The sequence below is a fragment of the Aricia agestis genome, chromosome 3, assembly GCF_905147365.1.
Source record: "Aricia agestis chromosome 3, ilAriAges1.1, whole genome shotgun sequence".
Lineage (NCBI taxonomy): Eukaryota > Metazoa > Arthropoda > Insecta > Lepidoptera > Lycaenidae > Aricia > Aricia agestis.
In genome coordinates this window covers 12643797-12661018 of record NC_056408.1, presented here as the reverse complement: position 1 = coordinate 12661018, position 17222 = coordinate 12643797, and the positions used below count along the sequence as shown (strand labels likewise).

Sequence of the window (17222 nt, the reverse complement as noted above, 5' to 3'; positions counted from 1 at the left end):
CTCACGTCTGTTCACGTGGGTACCAAAACACCGGTTACAAAAACTCGTTTATTTGTCGTACAATAATTGATAATTTCAAATAAATTATTATTAGTTTGTAATCCGCGACTGTACATCTTTGCCATTATTACCATATTACCGACTATTATCAGCTATTCTGTGATATTACTTAAAGTAGGAAATTAACAGGAAGTGGTATTCGAAACTCGAAAGTTCCAGGCTGTAAAGAGCGTCGACGCGCGACGTTGGAACGGAGATTTTGATTAGCATCAAATTGGCTTTTTAGATTCCTGTTTTAATAAATGCATAATTATTTTTAAAATATAGTAGAAGGGTCATAATAAAATCGACTATTTACTAGGATAGAAAAAGAAGCTCTACGTCGAGGACGAGAACGATCAAAATCTCTATTCAACGGTTTAGGTGCGTTGCTATTTTACAATTATCTAAAATCTTTGCAAGTAGGTACATTAATGTTCATCAATAAAGCTCTTCCTTAGTTTCGCTAAAATGCAATACGCTGCATAATTTCTATTTATTGCTGTTCACTTACATCAAAGTATAAATTGTACAATCGAACAAATACATAATTTAAATACATATATTGAGATCCTCGTCATAATAATAATATAATACTGCTAATTCATTGACTAGAATTGATTTACAAATTAACTTCGTAGACTAGACTTTGTGCCAATTCTTAAAATCTAAAATGAAGGTAAAAATTAAAAAATATAAAGCGATACAAAATCAAAATGACTTTCAATTCAAGGAATGATATACGCAAAAAGTAATCCTATTTAGTATACCGGGTATCTACACGTACTCGAGTATGCTCACGCGAAACACGCGGGATAACGAACGACCGAGAGGGGTATCGTCGGCATCGTTAGTCCTCCAGCAGAGCCTTCGCCTGCGTGGCGATGGCCGCGTGGCTGAAGGAGCGCGGTGCGGCGGGCGGCGGCGCGGGCGGCTCGTGCGAGTGCACATTGCTGAGCGCGAAGATGCGGTCGTGTATGGTGTGGGCGTACGCGCGACACGTGCGCCGCGTGCACCGCCACCGCACCTTGCTCTTCTCCGGGAACACCTTCTCGGCGTAGAACGAGAACCCGCCGAGACGCATGTGCCGCCGGCCCCGGTTGGATATCACGAACTCCACTGCAAAACACTGCCATGTGACTATCGATTTCGACGGGTACTTCCGTGAACTACTCGAAGGAAAAGTTAGTTTACGGTACGAGGCTGAGAAATAAAAGACCATGCAATAGTAATTATCGATTTATTTCTTTCTGCTGGTCCTCGCTCAGTTTTAGAACCCGAAATCTAAATTCCCGTAGGCAACTACCTGTGATAAGATCCCATTTCGGGATCGAAACAGAAATTTATCACAAACAGTTACGAGTACTTCACGTAAATACTTCAGATAAACGATGGGAGCTACATCTCCACACTTTGGAGATCAAGAGAATCGTGGTCAAGTTTTTCGGACGTTATGATTTCTATGAGACTTTCGATCCGGTCGTTTTCTAAGGCGAGATTGTGCGGCGGATGCGTATGAGCGGGCCAGTGCGTGACCAGGCGGCCGTCCACGGTGAGAGCGCGCGCGTGGCAGCGGCGCTGCGTGCGCGACCGGCAGCTCCAGTAGATGCGCGCGCCGCGGCGTTTGCGCGCCACGAACCCGAAACCGTCCATCACGAGACACGGGGCGCCCCTCTGGGTCATCGTGTACGCCAACTTCGCTTTTAAGCGTCCTCGGGCGGCTCCTGTTCGGTTAAAATTACGCGTTAAAATAAAAGACTATATTCTGTCTCACGATTTATTCACGCTAATTTCACCTTAATAATACAAAAATATGACACGGTAAGAGTTTATTTATGCGACATAAGCCTATAGAGACGAATTTACATTTCATATTATTAACTTATCACAATAATAGGGTAAGCTAAGGCCGAGAATTTACCCACTTTTCGAAAGTAAAATTTGTCCCATTTTTTGACTGCATATTAAAAAAACTAACCAGTATTTTTTTATTAAAGAACTCTTATTGTATTTTTATTATTTAGGACTCTAATGCCTGTTTTCACCAACGGTCTCCTGACGCTAAGTGCTCCCTAGCGATCTTTGCGGGTCAAATATCTCTTAAAACAAACACATTTAAAAAAAAGTAATGTTCTTACGCCCTAAGGACGAACTTGAAGGATAATATTATGTACCCTTAATGGCCGCTAGGGGGCCACTTAGCGTTAGGAGGCGGTTGGTGAAAACAGGCATTAATCATACAATTTTATATCAAAGTTAAAATACTCTTTATGGTTTAATAACTACAGTGAGTTTAATTCGTCGTTTTAAAAGACGCTTGTTTGTTGTCTGTAGAGTCGAGCAAAAGTGCACGCTTCACTTAAAAAAAAACTCCGACCAAACACATGTTTGGTCGGAGTTTTTTTTTAAGTGAATTTAAACGATTTCAAACGTAAATAACAGTTTTTATTACACCTGTTTCGAATAGAAATATGAATAAGCGGAGAAGCAATGCTTGACTTGTGTTTTTGGTCCAAATTGAGATCAAATTATCGATTAATGGTAAATTAAAACCTAAAAAATCTCGCTTCTACGTTACTTCTATGTTACCGGTAACGTTTATTGTATGTTACGTAACGTTGAAGTGTTGTAATTATCATTATTACTATTGCAATCACTATTGATTTTTGTTTGCTTAGTTTTTTATGAAAAACAAATTTGATTATTTTCTGTGTACTGGAAGATTTAGTCGAACAATAACAATGTTATGTTTTTATTTACTTAATTTTGATAAAATACTAATTTTGTAGTATTTTAATACTAAAGATTTTAAATAACAATTTTATTTCATTATTTGGTATAATTTGTACTCACTCAAAATAAAAGACATGATTTGATAAAAGAATTGGTTTTATATTATTTTCTTATAATCCATGTACATCATATACCTACTGGGTGTAAGGGGGGACAGCGTCCCGCAAACTGGTACGGGTTGCTCAGTCAACGATACTAAACAACTATCACCAGGTTTTTTTTTTCAGGAAATGAAATAAAAAATTGTTTTTCCATACAAATTGTCTGATCGAGGTGGTCATTTTGTATGAAAAATCATTTTTATTCATTTCCTGAAAAAAATTCTTCGTGCTAGTTGTTCAGTTTCATTGACTGACAACCCCTATAAGTTTGCGGCTTGCAAACTTATATACTTTATACCTCCTTAGGTATATAAAATATACCTAAGGAGGTATAAAGTTTTACATCAAAAGGGCTGTGCACTATGAAATCGGCCTTACATACTTTACTCGTCACTTTCGCGTTACTTTTACGTTACCGTAACATATAAGTATTAAGTATCTATGTTACTCTATGTTACTAAATGGGAAAATTCTCGGCCTTACCCAATAATAATTTATTTATTATATACAAGTTCAATTACAACCAGCACCGGGAGCGTCCACAACGTCGGCTGCGCTCTAGTCGGGTCGAATACTCTCAGGTTTGATATGATCACACACGCAAAAACACACAGAAGTCTCACACGGAGGGACAGGTGACGACCTCGCCTAAATCATATTTCCGATTGATTTTGTCCATGTGATTGTCGGCGTGGTTGTGCACGGGGTTGGTGATACGCAGCACGTTGTTCTTGGAGGTGATGCGCGCGCGGCACCGCTTGCCGTACTCCATGCACCGCCAGAACGTCCGGCCGCTGCGCACGCTGTCTGTCACGAAGATGTACGGCTCGTATATCAGCTGCAGGTGCCCACTTTTCGTTTGAATGAAATGCAGATCGCCTTTGATATTGTTATGACCTAGAACTGTACAAAAAACTATGTTAAAAGCCTGTAACTGACAAGAGATACGTTGATCATAACTAAAATTGATAAATTAACAAAATTAAATTAGTGTTATAAGCAAACAAAGACAAAGGAGGACAATAGAACTGAAGGATTTATTAGGGGGTTGGTCGGCTTTCTCAATAGAATAGAGCCTTAAAACTTCCTATGGCGCTGTCTGTGTTATCACTTTATCAGTTGCTGAGTTTCCACTTTCGGCTTGCGCGCAGTATTCTTAAGATGTTGAGTTAAGCCAGCACACTCAGCATGACCGCCATAGAAAGGGTCCTTTTAGAAAAGGCAAAATCACAAATTTACAAAGGTAATCTGTCAGTTTGTTCCTTGATTTAACATTTATAATAGAAACACAGACAGTGTTTCTATTAATGTCACAGTTTATGTGTTATACCAAGCATTTATAATATTCAAAATCAATAGCGGATATTTTGAACTTATGAATAGTTCGCAGTCATCTGGTTTAATCTGCTATTTGATTTAATGTAGTCAGTAAATAAATAGCAGATTAAACCAGCGCGTTCATTGAATGAAATCATTTATATGAATTACTAAAGGACAACTCGTCAAGTTGACTGTCACGAGTCACGACTCACATTAGAAAACGCATTTTATGATCTCAAGTAAATAATACGGACACTCATCACTCATAGAGGTTGTACTGTATGTATGTTAATACCTCAATAATATTAATCTGTTAGTTTTATGATCGAAGAAGAAAATGCAAACCTGAGTCTGAGATTGAAACGCAGTGCGACGACGAAACGATCAGTTAGTCAGACTTATGATGTCTGGGAATTTAATCAAGATGATAAGGCTAATGATGCATTGCGAGAAACTGTAGACACTATAGTCCGTGCAATCCACGAAGACGCGCCCACCACTTTTTGGGTGAGCATCTTTCCCTTTTACCGTGACGCTTTTTCTTAATTGGTCTATTTATTGTAGTGTGCGCGTGCACTCATAGGTAATTAGTGTTTACCGATAACACTCAAACATTGGCGAAAGCTTGCACACGTCATATACTATAAACGATTAGGAGGAGTGGGGCGCGTCTTCGTGGATTGCACGGACTATAAGGGTTATAGGTGATGAAATACGAAGAGCAAGAACCGCAAGTCCTAGATATTCACGGGTGTAAATATTTTGGGCAGTTTGTATCTAACGAATTGCTACGTGATAATGCAAAAAATTATAGGACTGCTAAATAATAAATAAACCTGCTTTTTATAAATATTTATTAAAACGTTTATTACAATATTGTACCAAAGTACCAATGTGTAAGACAAATTTCTTAAATTATCAAACAGACTGATTTTGTGATTTACTTGCTAAGGTAAGTAAGTAAAATAAACATTTGTATCAATTTGGTATTTTTGTATTTATTGATAGCTTGAGGCTTGTATTGACACTGCTGCAGCAAAACCATACTGGCAAAATAAAGAATTATGATTACTAATTAATAAAAATCACGTCACAAGACAAATGTTTTATTCATAGGCAAATCAATTAGGTAATTTCGCTTTTATTTATTTTGCGGGGGAGGTGCGATACAAATGATACAATAGACATTACAAATAAACTATAAAATTGAATATTTGTGATATTCTCGGAAACAAGGGGTTATGCATAAACCTGGGCATTGTGGGCAATCAGGACAGCCATATAGAACCAGAACTCTTTTTTTTGTTCTACTATAGCATACTCTACAGTGTTTTCGCATAACCCTTCCGCTACGTTTTGGGAAAATCGTTGGCAAATGTATTTTCCCCTCAGATAAAGGCCTAGCCAGTGCGGTGACATTTGGTAGCGGCAGTAAATCTTCTAAAATAAGTTTAAAAATAAATCATAATCTTAACCGTAATCTTCTAAATTATGTTGATGTGAGATTTTGCTGGTGTTGGCGTTATATATTTATAAAATAATTTGGTGGCCATATTTATCATAATGCATGACCAATTGAAAATGTTTAAGACTCCTAAATTGTAAGTTTTGATGCAATATCCTAAAACTAAACTGTACTTAAAATACGTGACAAATAAAGCCACTTTCATTGAGGGGAAACCTCTGAAAAATTTAATTTTATCATAGTTTTACCAGCCGACACGCCATAAAAAAAGATATCCGCACGGAATTGGTACGTTGAGTGACGATCAATTAACGAAAATATTTTTATTTGAAAAAAAATATATAGAACATAGTGTAAGTCTCGTGGATAATATAACATTATGAGGTTAAAAAAACACAGTAATTTATATTTTATTTTTTAATTGTCAAAGAAATAAAAATAGTCATAACTAAAAATTATTACATAAATGGAAATAAGTAAGTTATTTACAGCAGATTTAAACCAAAGATCACTATTAAAATATATTATAAAATATCAACAAAAAAACAAGTACCTTAAAATTTACAAAATAAACCTTTTTCTAATTTAACATTTTACATTATAATATTATTTATATTATAATTACTATGTCATTAAAGTGATCACTTACAATAATATTAAATACAGGTCATTTCAAAAGTGGTATCTATAGTAAACCGAAAGGGGGTGACTCATAGGGGGTGGCTCGTAGAACAAAAGTTAACTTTCGTTCTACGACTTTTGGAGATTCGCAAAAAAAATGTTGCTTTTCCGTAGTAGGTAGATACGTGATTAACAAAGTTTCTATGGAGAATGAATATTTTTTGGCGAATTTCCGAAAAACGTCGAAGTAAAGTTGTTCAGAATGACACCCTGAGTAGAGGATACGATCCCGTGATCCCGACGCCCGGGATCCCAGCTCCCAGGATCCCGGTCATATTTTAGTCCCGAAAATCTCGGGATTTAAATAAATCCCGGGATTTTCGAGACTGATAAATATTTTTAATTAAGTCAATAAAAATGTGCGTGAAACGAAACGCACTTACTTTCATTTGACGTTATGACGGCCACATTGTTTAAACAATTTCATTTGTTTTTGCTAACGACCGGTATCGTGTTATTATGTGAAAATTTGTGTAAGAACCCCGTTTACGTCGTGTACCTAAGTATTAATATTTGTATTAATTAATGATAATAATCAATGAATTTATTGAAAAACAACAATCTAATTAATGTGTCGGAATAAATATAGATCCAAACAACGAGTGTTAGTTTCTGTTGGATGCGTTGTTATTCCTTAGATTTAATAAAGTTCCTGGTCTATTAAATTTAAAACATTAGTTTCATATAAACATTGATCTACTTAGTTTTTACTTTTTTTATTGTATTTTTATAGTTTATGTAAACAAGTCTTAAGGCCCTGTATTCCCAAAAACGGACGATTTTCAAGATTTAAAAGTGACAGTAGACACAAAAATATAGTAATTAAAATTCTGAAAAAATATATGTGTTAGTTAAGGATCTAACACAGTGGAATTTATATTCCATTACACAATATCATGAACTTCACTCGATAGAAAAAAATCCCAAACTTACCTCTTCTTTTGGTTCGGCTGGTACGCTTTCAGTCACACACTATGCGCCTGCTATTTTATAGTTTTTTGATCGTCGTTTTTTTATACATAAATTAAATCGAGTCAAAAAAACGAATCGCCCTAGATATATTCTTTGTCTTTAATTCAGTGCAAAAATTATCTGAAAATTCCAAAGTTTGGGATTTTTTTTTTTTTTTTTTTTTTTTTTTTTTTATTTTTTTTTTTTTTTTTTTCTATCGAGTGAAGTTCATGATATTGTGTAATGGAATATAAATTCCACTGTGATAGATCCTTAACTAACACATATATTTTTTTCAGAATTTAAATAACTATATTTTTGTGACTCCTGTCACTTTTAAATCTTGAAAATCGTCCGTTTTTGGGAATACAGGGCCTTAAGAAGTTGAAAGTTTATTGTAAAAAAAAAACTAAGCACATCTGTAAATATCTTATGAAACTATTTTTTAAATTATTATTTACAGAACTGCCTAATTTGTTCATTTTATCAGAAGGAGGTATAATTTTGTTTTGTCTAAATATATAAAATAAAAAATCGATTTTGATATGTTTTACTGTCTTTTTGTTGCCATTTTTTATCACCAATATAATCCCTGGACTATCCCAGGATCCCGAGATTCGGGAGGATTAGAAAAATCGGGCGGAATCGAATCCTCTACCCCTAAGTCATCCCCTTTCGGCTTACTATACTACTTTTGAAACAACCTGTATATGCCAAGTTTTTGTTTTTTGACTGTGCTTTTGTGTGATTAATTGAATTGAATGATTTGATTTCTAAGTGCTGAAATATTAAACATTTTATATACTTAATTTTATTGAATAGATAAACTACAGTCAAAAACTTCAGAAACCAGGACTTAATCATACAATATTGTAAATTGAATCTTTTGGGTGCTAAAATTTGTAAAATAACTGCAACAACTAAAATTTGTAAAATAAATACAAAAACTCAAAGATCAGCGGCGGAAACATTCATAACAACAAAAGTACATTGATTTCTAAAAAATACATTTATTATTGTTATGTTTTTAGAAATCCATCTACAACTCTACACCATCTAAAGACACAATATAACACCTACTCTATAGAGTACAAAGAACCACCAACCTTATTGGCATACCTTCGTATTTTGGTGTACAGTGTACACCTATGAAACATACGCCAATCGAAAGAGAAGATGTTTACAAACAACAAATACTCTTTAACAAAATATCGTAAATATTATACTTTCTGAGTTATTTCAGTTTGAAAACGTAAAGTAAATAACATTTTAGATACAGATACAACCTGAAATATTTCAAAAAGTATAACATTTACGACATTTTTAACCGACTTCCAAAAAGGAGGAGGTTATATGTTCGGCTGTGGAGATTTTATTTTTTTTGTCAGAGTATTTGTTGTTTGTAATTATTTTATCTGTCGATTGGCGTATGTTTCATAGGTGTACACCAAAATACGACATATCAAGTACTTGAAACTTATTAGGTAATTAGGTATGCCACGCTCCATACAAAAAGGTTCAAACTCTTTTGAAATTTAAAGCCCCTTCAAAAACGTAGGGCTTTCGTACAAAATTTCAACCCACGTTTCATCCCCTAAGCGGGTGTTTACATTTTTCTCCTTATACAAGGAACATACTTGCCCAATTTTAATTTTTAGATGTTGTAATTTCTGCGATTTTGCGATAAATCAATAAAAGCCGGTTTACGACTTTCCAGTCCATTGATTCAATTGGATTACTCAATTGGAATAATGTAAACCCGCTATTAGTGGAATTTTAACTTTATACAAGATAATTAGTGTAACCACCGTTAACCTTGAAACCATCAAACGAGCCCGTCAAAATGAACAACTTTTTTAACCCCCGACAAAAAAGAGGGGTGTTATAAGTTTGACGTGTCTGTCTGTCTGTCTGTCTGTCCATCCAAACGGGTGGACCGATCTTGATCTAGTTTTTTTTGTTTTAAAGCTGACTTAACTGAGAGTGTTCTTAGCTATAGTTCATCATCATCAGCCTGCTCCGTTCGTGAAGGGCCGATTAGCAACTTGCAGTCGTTTGGTGGGCTTTATTGCATTCTAGTTCGTGACATTTATGAATATTTACACATTAATGGAAAATTGACCTGGTGCTGCAGCAATGCCTGGTAATCAATAGGATACCCAACTCCTTACCAACCTAGAGCAATAGTTTCGTGTTTGGGCTCATTTTAATTGCGACAACTAGTAAGACGTAGATAACCAATTTTTTGCTTGTTGCTGCTGCGCTTCACCTGGATCTATAGGAGCCGATCTCCATATTATGAACCCAAAGTGGAGGTTTCATGTTTGGACTTTGGACTCAATATATTGGACGGCCTCATCCAAAAGGACACTCCTAGATGGTATTTATTGGGATATAATATTATAATCCTGTTGATAGTAATTATTCTGCACTATAACCAACACAAGTTTAAAAAGCATGAAATAAAATTAATGCATTAATTAAAGCATGAAAGAAATTTAAAAAAACCCCTGCCAAACAATTTTAAAAAGTAATGAAATAATATATTTTACTGACTTTAAGTTTAAATAATTCCTAAGTGTAAAGTGATATTGTTGTCAAGGTGTGTCGGGGGACATGGCGATACAAAATTCAAAAGACACTATTTTCGACAGGCATTTCGACATATATATATATATATATATATATATATATATATATATATATATATATATATATATATATATATATATATATATATATATATATATATATATATATATATATATATATATATATATATATATATAACAGGGTGTAACAAAAATAAGTGATAATACTTTATGGTGTGTACGTGTTCCTTGTAGAGAGTTTACTGTGAAAGTAGCAGCGCTGAAAGACGAAAATTTTTTTCCACTTTTGTATGGGCAAGGGCCCGAGCGTCACGAGTTTCCCCATACAAAAGTGAAAAAATTTTTCATGAAATTTAGTATTATATAGGGAGTTTCGGAGGCGATAAATCGATCTAGCTAGGAATCATTTTTAGAAAATGTCATTTTATTCATGTTTTATCGAATACCGAGCAAAGCTCGGTCAAATAGCTAGTTCGTATTTATACTGTATTTTTCTTTTGACGGAATTAGGTTATTACCTTATTTTCCTGTTCTGAGTTTATTACAGAGCGTAGCTCATATATCTATCATTTACTGGTCGGAAACTTATATCATAATGTTCTTTAAAAACCTTTCTATATGTATGTTCTTCACCTGCTTCCATTCCATTTTCATCGCATTGCTTTTTATAGTCCCTGTACAACTCAGCAACATTTTTTCGACCCTTTACATGTTCTCTAGTTGTCTGAATATGGCGGGGTATGGAACCTATAATATGATTTTTAATACCTTGTACTACATGCTCCGGAACCTTTTTCTGTCGTCCATGCTTACCACGTTTTTCTACTTCAACAATTCCCGTAGACATTTTCGCGATAACCGTTCTTATTGGCCTGTCGTTTATAGATAAAGTATTTTTAAAAAACATCTTACATACTCGTATTTTATTTTCGTTTACGATAAAATAAAATGCACGCTTCGACTGGCGATTGCTACCTATTTTTTTATATTGATATCTAGGGCAGATTACGTTCATACTGCTGGCAATAAAAATACGTTGCCTCGTCAGTGATGCCAAACCCCAATAATCATTAAAAATCTTTAGGCGCTCTTCTTCCTTTATTTTCATTGAACATTGCAAGCGACACTTCATGCCACAGGGAGGTTTTATCTGCCTGGCAGGTACTAGTCTATTTGTACGTGAGACGTATTCTGCACCTGTATTTCGAAGCCTTTTCACTAGTATGTTTTTAGAATTTACGACGCCCTTCCGCCTTTTATTTATAGATGAATATATTAGATGAGATTGTCGGTTAACAGATTTATCATCAATGTCAGAGGATTTCTCAACACTTATAGGTGTTTTAGGTCCATAATAATTAGTATCGTCATTGTCTGATGGAAAGTCTCCTGTTAGTGAATCTGCACCCGGTGATGAAGGCGATCGAGTTTCAGAACCTGTGTGATGATTTTCAACAATAAATTAATTTCTAGTAGAGGCATTGTCTAACTGTCTGTAATCATGTTGTAAACCATCCTTTTTATTTATTTATATAATTTAGTGTTAATCTTGCACTTAATAATTTATGTTTGCGTGACATAATGTCTGTTTTAGAAAAAAATAACTTACACAGTATTAGAGAATCTAATATATAAAATTCTCGTGTCACAGTTTTCGTTGCCATACTCCTCCGAAACCGCTTGACCGATTCTCATGAAATTTTTTGAGCATATTGAGTAGGTCTGAGAATCGGCCAACATCTATTTTTCATACCAAAAAAATATATATATGGCAAAACAACGTTTGCCGGGACAGCTAGTATTATTTATATATTTTGTACTTAAAATGTCTAAACGAAACACTTTTTTCATCCGAAAATGACACTTTATTAATTAATTACAACATTGCGTTAAATTTTTTGCTTACAAATTTTGAAAACATAAGACATATTACATCGCTCAGTAATAAAAAGGCGGGCTGCACTCCGGGAGTGCCGGCAGAAGTGAAAACTTGATTATTAACGTTTTATTTTTATTTTATTTAACAATTTATTGTGCACAAGAAACAATTACAATAAGACAATATACACAGTAAAACGACACAAAGGATCTGCTTATTTCTAATAGAAATCTCTTCCAGCAGCCCTACGGAGAGAGATAGGATTAAGACGGCAGATAGAACGTGCACTATTATAATATATATTATATCAACACAATACTCGTACTAGTTAAACAGATAAAAATAGATATTTTGATATTATACTAATTAAACACTAAAATAAAACTACATAATATAATTATATACTTACCTAAAATAAATATTACATATTATATCTATATAATAAAATATAATATTGTTGTATGAAGTAAATAAATCTAATAAATTTTTAAATTACGGTATTATATAATATACAAAAAAAAATATATGCTTAAAATATAAATAAATATAATACTAGTATTTAAATGGATTGAGATACGAGGTAATGCTCTTTCAAGCGTCTTTTAAAAACTTTTAAAAACAAATGGTGTGAGGGAGCGAGTTCCACAATCTGACAGCATGAACAGAAAATGAGTAGGAGTAAAAGTTGGAACGATGTGAGGGGAAGGAAAGATTTGACCGGAGGTTGGACCTACATGGAAGATCGGGAGAACGGGAAAAGTTGAATCTGTCAAGGAGATATGGAGGAGCGAGAGGATTGTACAGGATGTTGTAAAGTAAGCAAAGGATGTGGGAGTTGCGGCGGAGACGGATTGGTAGCCACTTGAGTTTGGAACGGTAGGCCGAGACATGATCAAACTTTCTCAAACCAAACACGAAACGTTTACAAAGATTCTGTAAACGCTCGAGTCTAGTTAACTGTTCCTCAGTGGCGTCCAGGTAACAGGTGTCGGCGTAGTCAAGGATGGGAAGGATAAGAGACTGGACAAGGAAAATTTTGGTTTGTATAGGAAGGAAGTTTTGGAGGCGCCTCAACGTGTGTGGCGAAAAATGTACTTTCCTGCTCACTTCGGTCACTTGCGGATTCCATGTCAGATTGCTGTCTAGAATTATGCCCAGATTTTTGGCCGAATCTGTGTAATTGATTACAGTACCATCGAAAATTACACTAGGCACATTACATAACCTTTGAGTCATGTATCTGCTACCTATAATCATAGCTTGCGATTTGCTGGGGTTAACCAACAAACCGAAAGACTTAGCCCAGTTAGCTATTCGTTCGAGATCAGAGTTTAGGTCTTCGACTGCAGAGATGATATCGAGAATGTGTGAATGACGGTAGATTTGCAAGTCGTCTGCGTAGAGATGGAAGTGGGATGTGATTATTGAAGTGATATTATTTATAAAAATAGAAAAGAGGAGGGGAGAAAGCACGCCACCCTAGGTACACCCACATCAAGATCGCACCAGTCCGAGGTACCCACGCTGGCGCGGACTCGCTGTGAGCGTCCCCGAAGATATGACTCAATCCAATTAATCACTGAAGGTGATAAGTTAAGGGAGCGCAGGATAGAGAGGAGGATGTCAGTCAACAGAATTGAACGCACTGCTAAAGTCGAGCAATACCAGTATGGAGACACATTTATTTTCTAATGCAAGGCGTAGATCTCAGTGACCTTTAGCAATGCAGTTACAGTACTGTGACCAGAACGGAAACCGGATTGGAAAGGAGAGAGTAAATGGTTAGATGATAAAAAGTGGGACAGCTGCTTGTGGACTATATGTTCGAGAACTTTGGATAGGAAAGGTAAAATGGAGATAGGCCTGTAATGGGATAAGGAAGAGGGATTGGTTGTTTTAGGTAGAGGAATGACATCAGCACGTTTCCATGCTGAAGGGAAGGAACTCGTTGCCAAGGAATAATTAAAGATATGTGTGAGAACTGGCAAGAGTTCGGGAAGGGAGATTGTCATTGCCTTGAGCAGTAGATTTGATAGCCGCTATATGCTTAATGACATCATCCTCCGTAATTGGTACAAACGAGAAAGGAGTTCAGGAAGGAAGAGGAGAGGAAGAGAGATGGGACAATGTGCGCGCTTTTGTAGCCTGGTTAACAATTACGGGAGGCTTAGAGAAGTGAGCATTAAGCGAATTTAAATCAAGGGTGCTGTCAGTACATGATGAGGACTTACCAATGCCAAGTGATGAGAGAAATTTCCAAAGTTGAGATGGGTTACATTGGTCAATGGAAGAATGTATGTGGCGCCTTTTGGCATCTCTACACATACGACTGCAAAGATTCCGGAGATATTTGTACTGAGCTAAGTTTTCTTCAGTGGGTCGTTTCCGAAATCGACACAAAGTCGAAACACAGAGAGAGAAAAAAAAACACAATTATTAATTAGCAAAGTCACAATAACGTCCTGCCTTACCCGTTAGGCATAACCAGAGAAAAAAAAAATATGACATCTGACAGCTTGACCTTTTGACACTCTTTGATTTTGAAAGAAGAAGAACTTTATCCGCTGTCAAAGTCACAGTCTTACAAAATTAAAATTTGAATGTACAGTCTGTCAAAAAAGTCATGAAATTAAAAAGTGGCAACATCGTAGTGTCATCCCTTTCAAATCAATCTAAGAAAAAAGGGATGACACTACGATGTTGCCACTTTTTAATTTCATGACTTTTTTGACAGACTGTAAACAATTTATCTTAATTTAACTACCAAAACAAAAAAAAGTGTTACTACCTTACAGTTACAAAAGGTGCTACCTATACATATAAATAGGGTATTACAGGACACAATATAATGAATAAAATGGCCCTGGCCTAAGGTTTTTTAGTACGACGAGTAGGAGAAGCTGTTCTACTGGTCGGCTTATTTTCAGCGGGCTTAGCTGGCACGGAAAGCGTAGACTTGGCATCTTTCGCGGCGGGGAATTTAGCCATCAGCGTTTTGAGCTCCTGCATACATTCTATCTTCTGCCGGGACTTGTCTGGCAAAACAATGGCTATCTTACCCTCCGCAGACCAGCAGTTACGCCAAAATGTTGCCGTGCAGTCATAAAGACTCGATGTCTTGACTTGGTCAGGAACTCAGAGACAACTATGCCGGTGCTCTTTAGTGCAGTCTTAGCTTCCCAGACCAAGCGTCGCTGCTCCAAGTCTTTAAATCTGACTAAGACAGCACGGGCTTTTCCTTTAGGAGAACCTAGGCGGTGGCATTATACAAATTCATTGCTAGTAAGTTCGGTAATCCCCATCTTAACATTAATTGTGTTGGTAATTATATCAAATAACTTTTCATCATTACTTTCAGGAATACCATGAAAAAGCAAAATCTTGTTGCGAAAGTAAGTTTCGTGTCTATCAAGGCCAATGGTTAAAAGATCTAGCTGTGCCTTCAGCTTAGAAAGAGTTTGCCATATAAAATTTTTGAAGTTGAGAAACTCACTGCTCAGCGTAGTAAGGTCAGGAACTGAAGACAAAGATGTTGTGTCCTGAAGGCGCTGCTCATAGGAATCCATTCGTGACTGGAACAACTTAGCCAGGTCTTCCATGTTGCTGGCAAGTTGCGATGAAATGTCCATTCTTAGCGTCGATGTTTAGTGAAGAAAGTGGTAAAAAAGTGCAGAAGTTGTGCGATGTTAATATTGTGGCGAGCAAAGGAGGGGTTTAGAAATTATTTAATAGAGTACATATATTTTTCTAAGAACTGTATGTATTTAAATTTTAATATTTAACTCCCGAGTGGTTTTAGTATGTTTATGCTACGCCTACCCGCAAAAAAAAAACGTGCATTTTTTTAACCCATTTTTTATGAAAATCGATTTTTAAAAAATCGATTTTTTTATTTAATCGCAACCCTTACAATCGATTAAATTTTTAACCCATTTTTTATGAAAATCGATTTTTAAAAAAACGATTTTTTTTAATTAATCCTTACAATCGATTAAATTTTTAACCCATTTTTATGAAAATCGATTTTTTTAATTAATCGAAAAACGATTAAAATCGAAATCGATTAAAAAATATCGACAATCGAAAAAAACAATCGATTGTTCGATTACGATGTTACAACACTACTCTCCAACCGTCTTACGGTTTTTCGATCAGCACGAGCATCTGACGCGAGTTTCACAGTTTTTACCCATCCCACAAAAGTGCTCAACGCCGCTAAAGAAGTTTTCACTTCAAAAATAGTCAAGAAGTGAGTTTAATTTCAAAGGGTGTAATAGTGACTAGTGTCACCTAGAATAAAGGTATAATAATGATTATTATTATATCCCACCAAAACATAAAATGTATAAAAGGTGCCAAGCAAAATATTGCATAGCTTTAATACTTCTGTCGTAAAAAGTTTTCAGATCACATTCAAGCCAAGCCTTCAACTTATTTTGTAATTTAAATCAACATTCAGTAAATGTATCAATAGATTTCTTTGTTTTATAATTATCATAGTGGCTTGGCAATAGAAATAATAATCAGCGACTAATTGCATTTATTGGGTACCATCGGCCACATGCGTCGTTACATACTAAAACAATTTATGCTTGCCGTCTGTGTAACTTGTAAGTATGAAATCCTCTAAATATGCAGTTTTATATTTATTTCTCTTGTGCTCATTGCCAAGCCACTATAATAATTATAAAATAAAGAAATCTATTGATACATTTACTGAATGTTGATTTAAATTACAAAATGAGTTGAAGGCTTGGCTTGATCTGGAAACTTTTTACGACAGAAGTATTAAAGCTATGCAATATTTTGCTTGGCTTCTTTTACATTTTATGTTTTGGTGGGATTTCATTTATTTTTTGAAGGTTCTTTTTCTTTTCGGGACCGGGACCCTATTATTAATAAGTCTTCGCTGTCTGTCCGTCGGCCATCCGTATTTGTATGTCACCAGGCTGGATCTCGAGAACCGCAATAGCTAGATAGTTGCAATTTTCACATTTTTTATTTTTATTTTTTTTTTATTGAGATAACAACAACCTTATAGTTTAAAATATATAAATAACAACGTATACATAACTAATAGGTCAATAAAAGTTATCCACATGATTGATAACGCTTAACCTTACCAACGTACAAAATACCGAATACCATCAAATAGACCATAAACGTCATACAAGCTATTTTTATATAACTTTTATGATTACATTAAAAAAGAATATACAATATTTGTATTTTTAAGTTCATTACTAACAAAACAATCTAATTTATTATATTTAAAGGACGGTAGAAACAAATATCTGAAACTTTATTACAATTTCTTGGAATGTTGCGTTGTGGTATGAAATTGGTACAATGCAACATTAAAATAACATTTTCAGTTCAGC

The 17222-nt window shown here is 35.2% G+C and overlaps 1 protein-coding gene and 1 long non-coding RNA gene across 51 annotated transcripts in view; one reads left to right on the top strand and one right to left on the bottom strand.

The window, feature by feature from the left end:
* Positions 1–17222, bottom strand: part of LOC121725403 (protein tramtrack, beta isoform-like) — a 554986-nt gene that overhangs the window by 495700 nt on the left and 42064 nt on the right. The window contains exon 5 of one of the 50 annotated variants that reach the window (XM_042112342.1): positions 35–1158. The exons of 47 other annotated variants lie outside the window; for them this stretch is intronic. In XM_042112342.1, the coding sequence (XP_041968276.1) occupies positions 890–1158 (269 nt within the window). In that variant the 3' untranslated portion in view covers positions 35–889. Of the gene's footprint in view, positions 1–34; positions 1159–1265; positions 1764–3537; positions 3837–17222 lie in introns of those variants that run through there. 2 more of the 50 variants (XM_042112331.1, XM_042112338.1) reach the window with 2 other exon arrangements.
* Positions 14598–15596, top strand: LOC121725428. The gene is made up of 2 exons (XR_006035384.1): positions 14598–15123; positions 15200–15596. It is a non-coding gene; the product is annotated as an uncharacterized LOC121725428 (long non-coding RNA).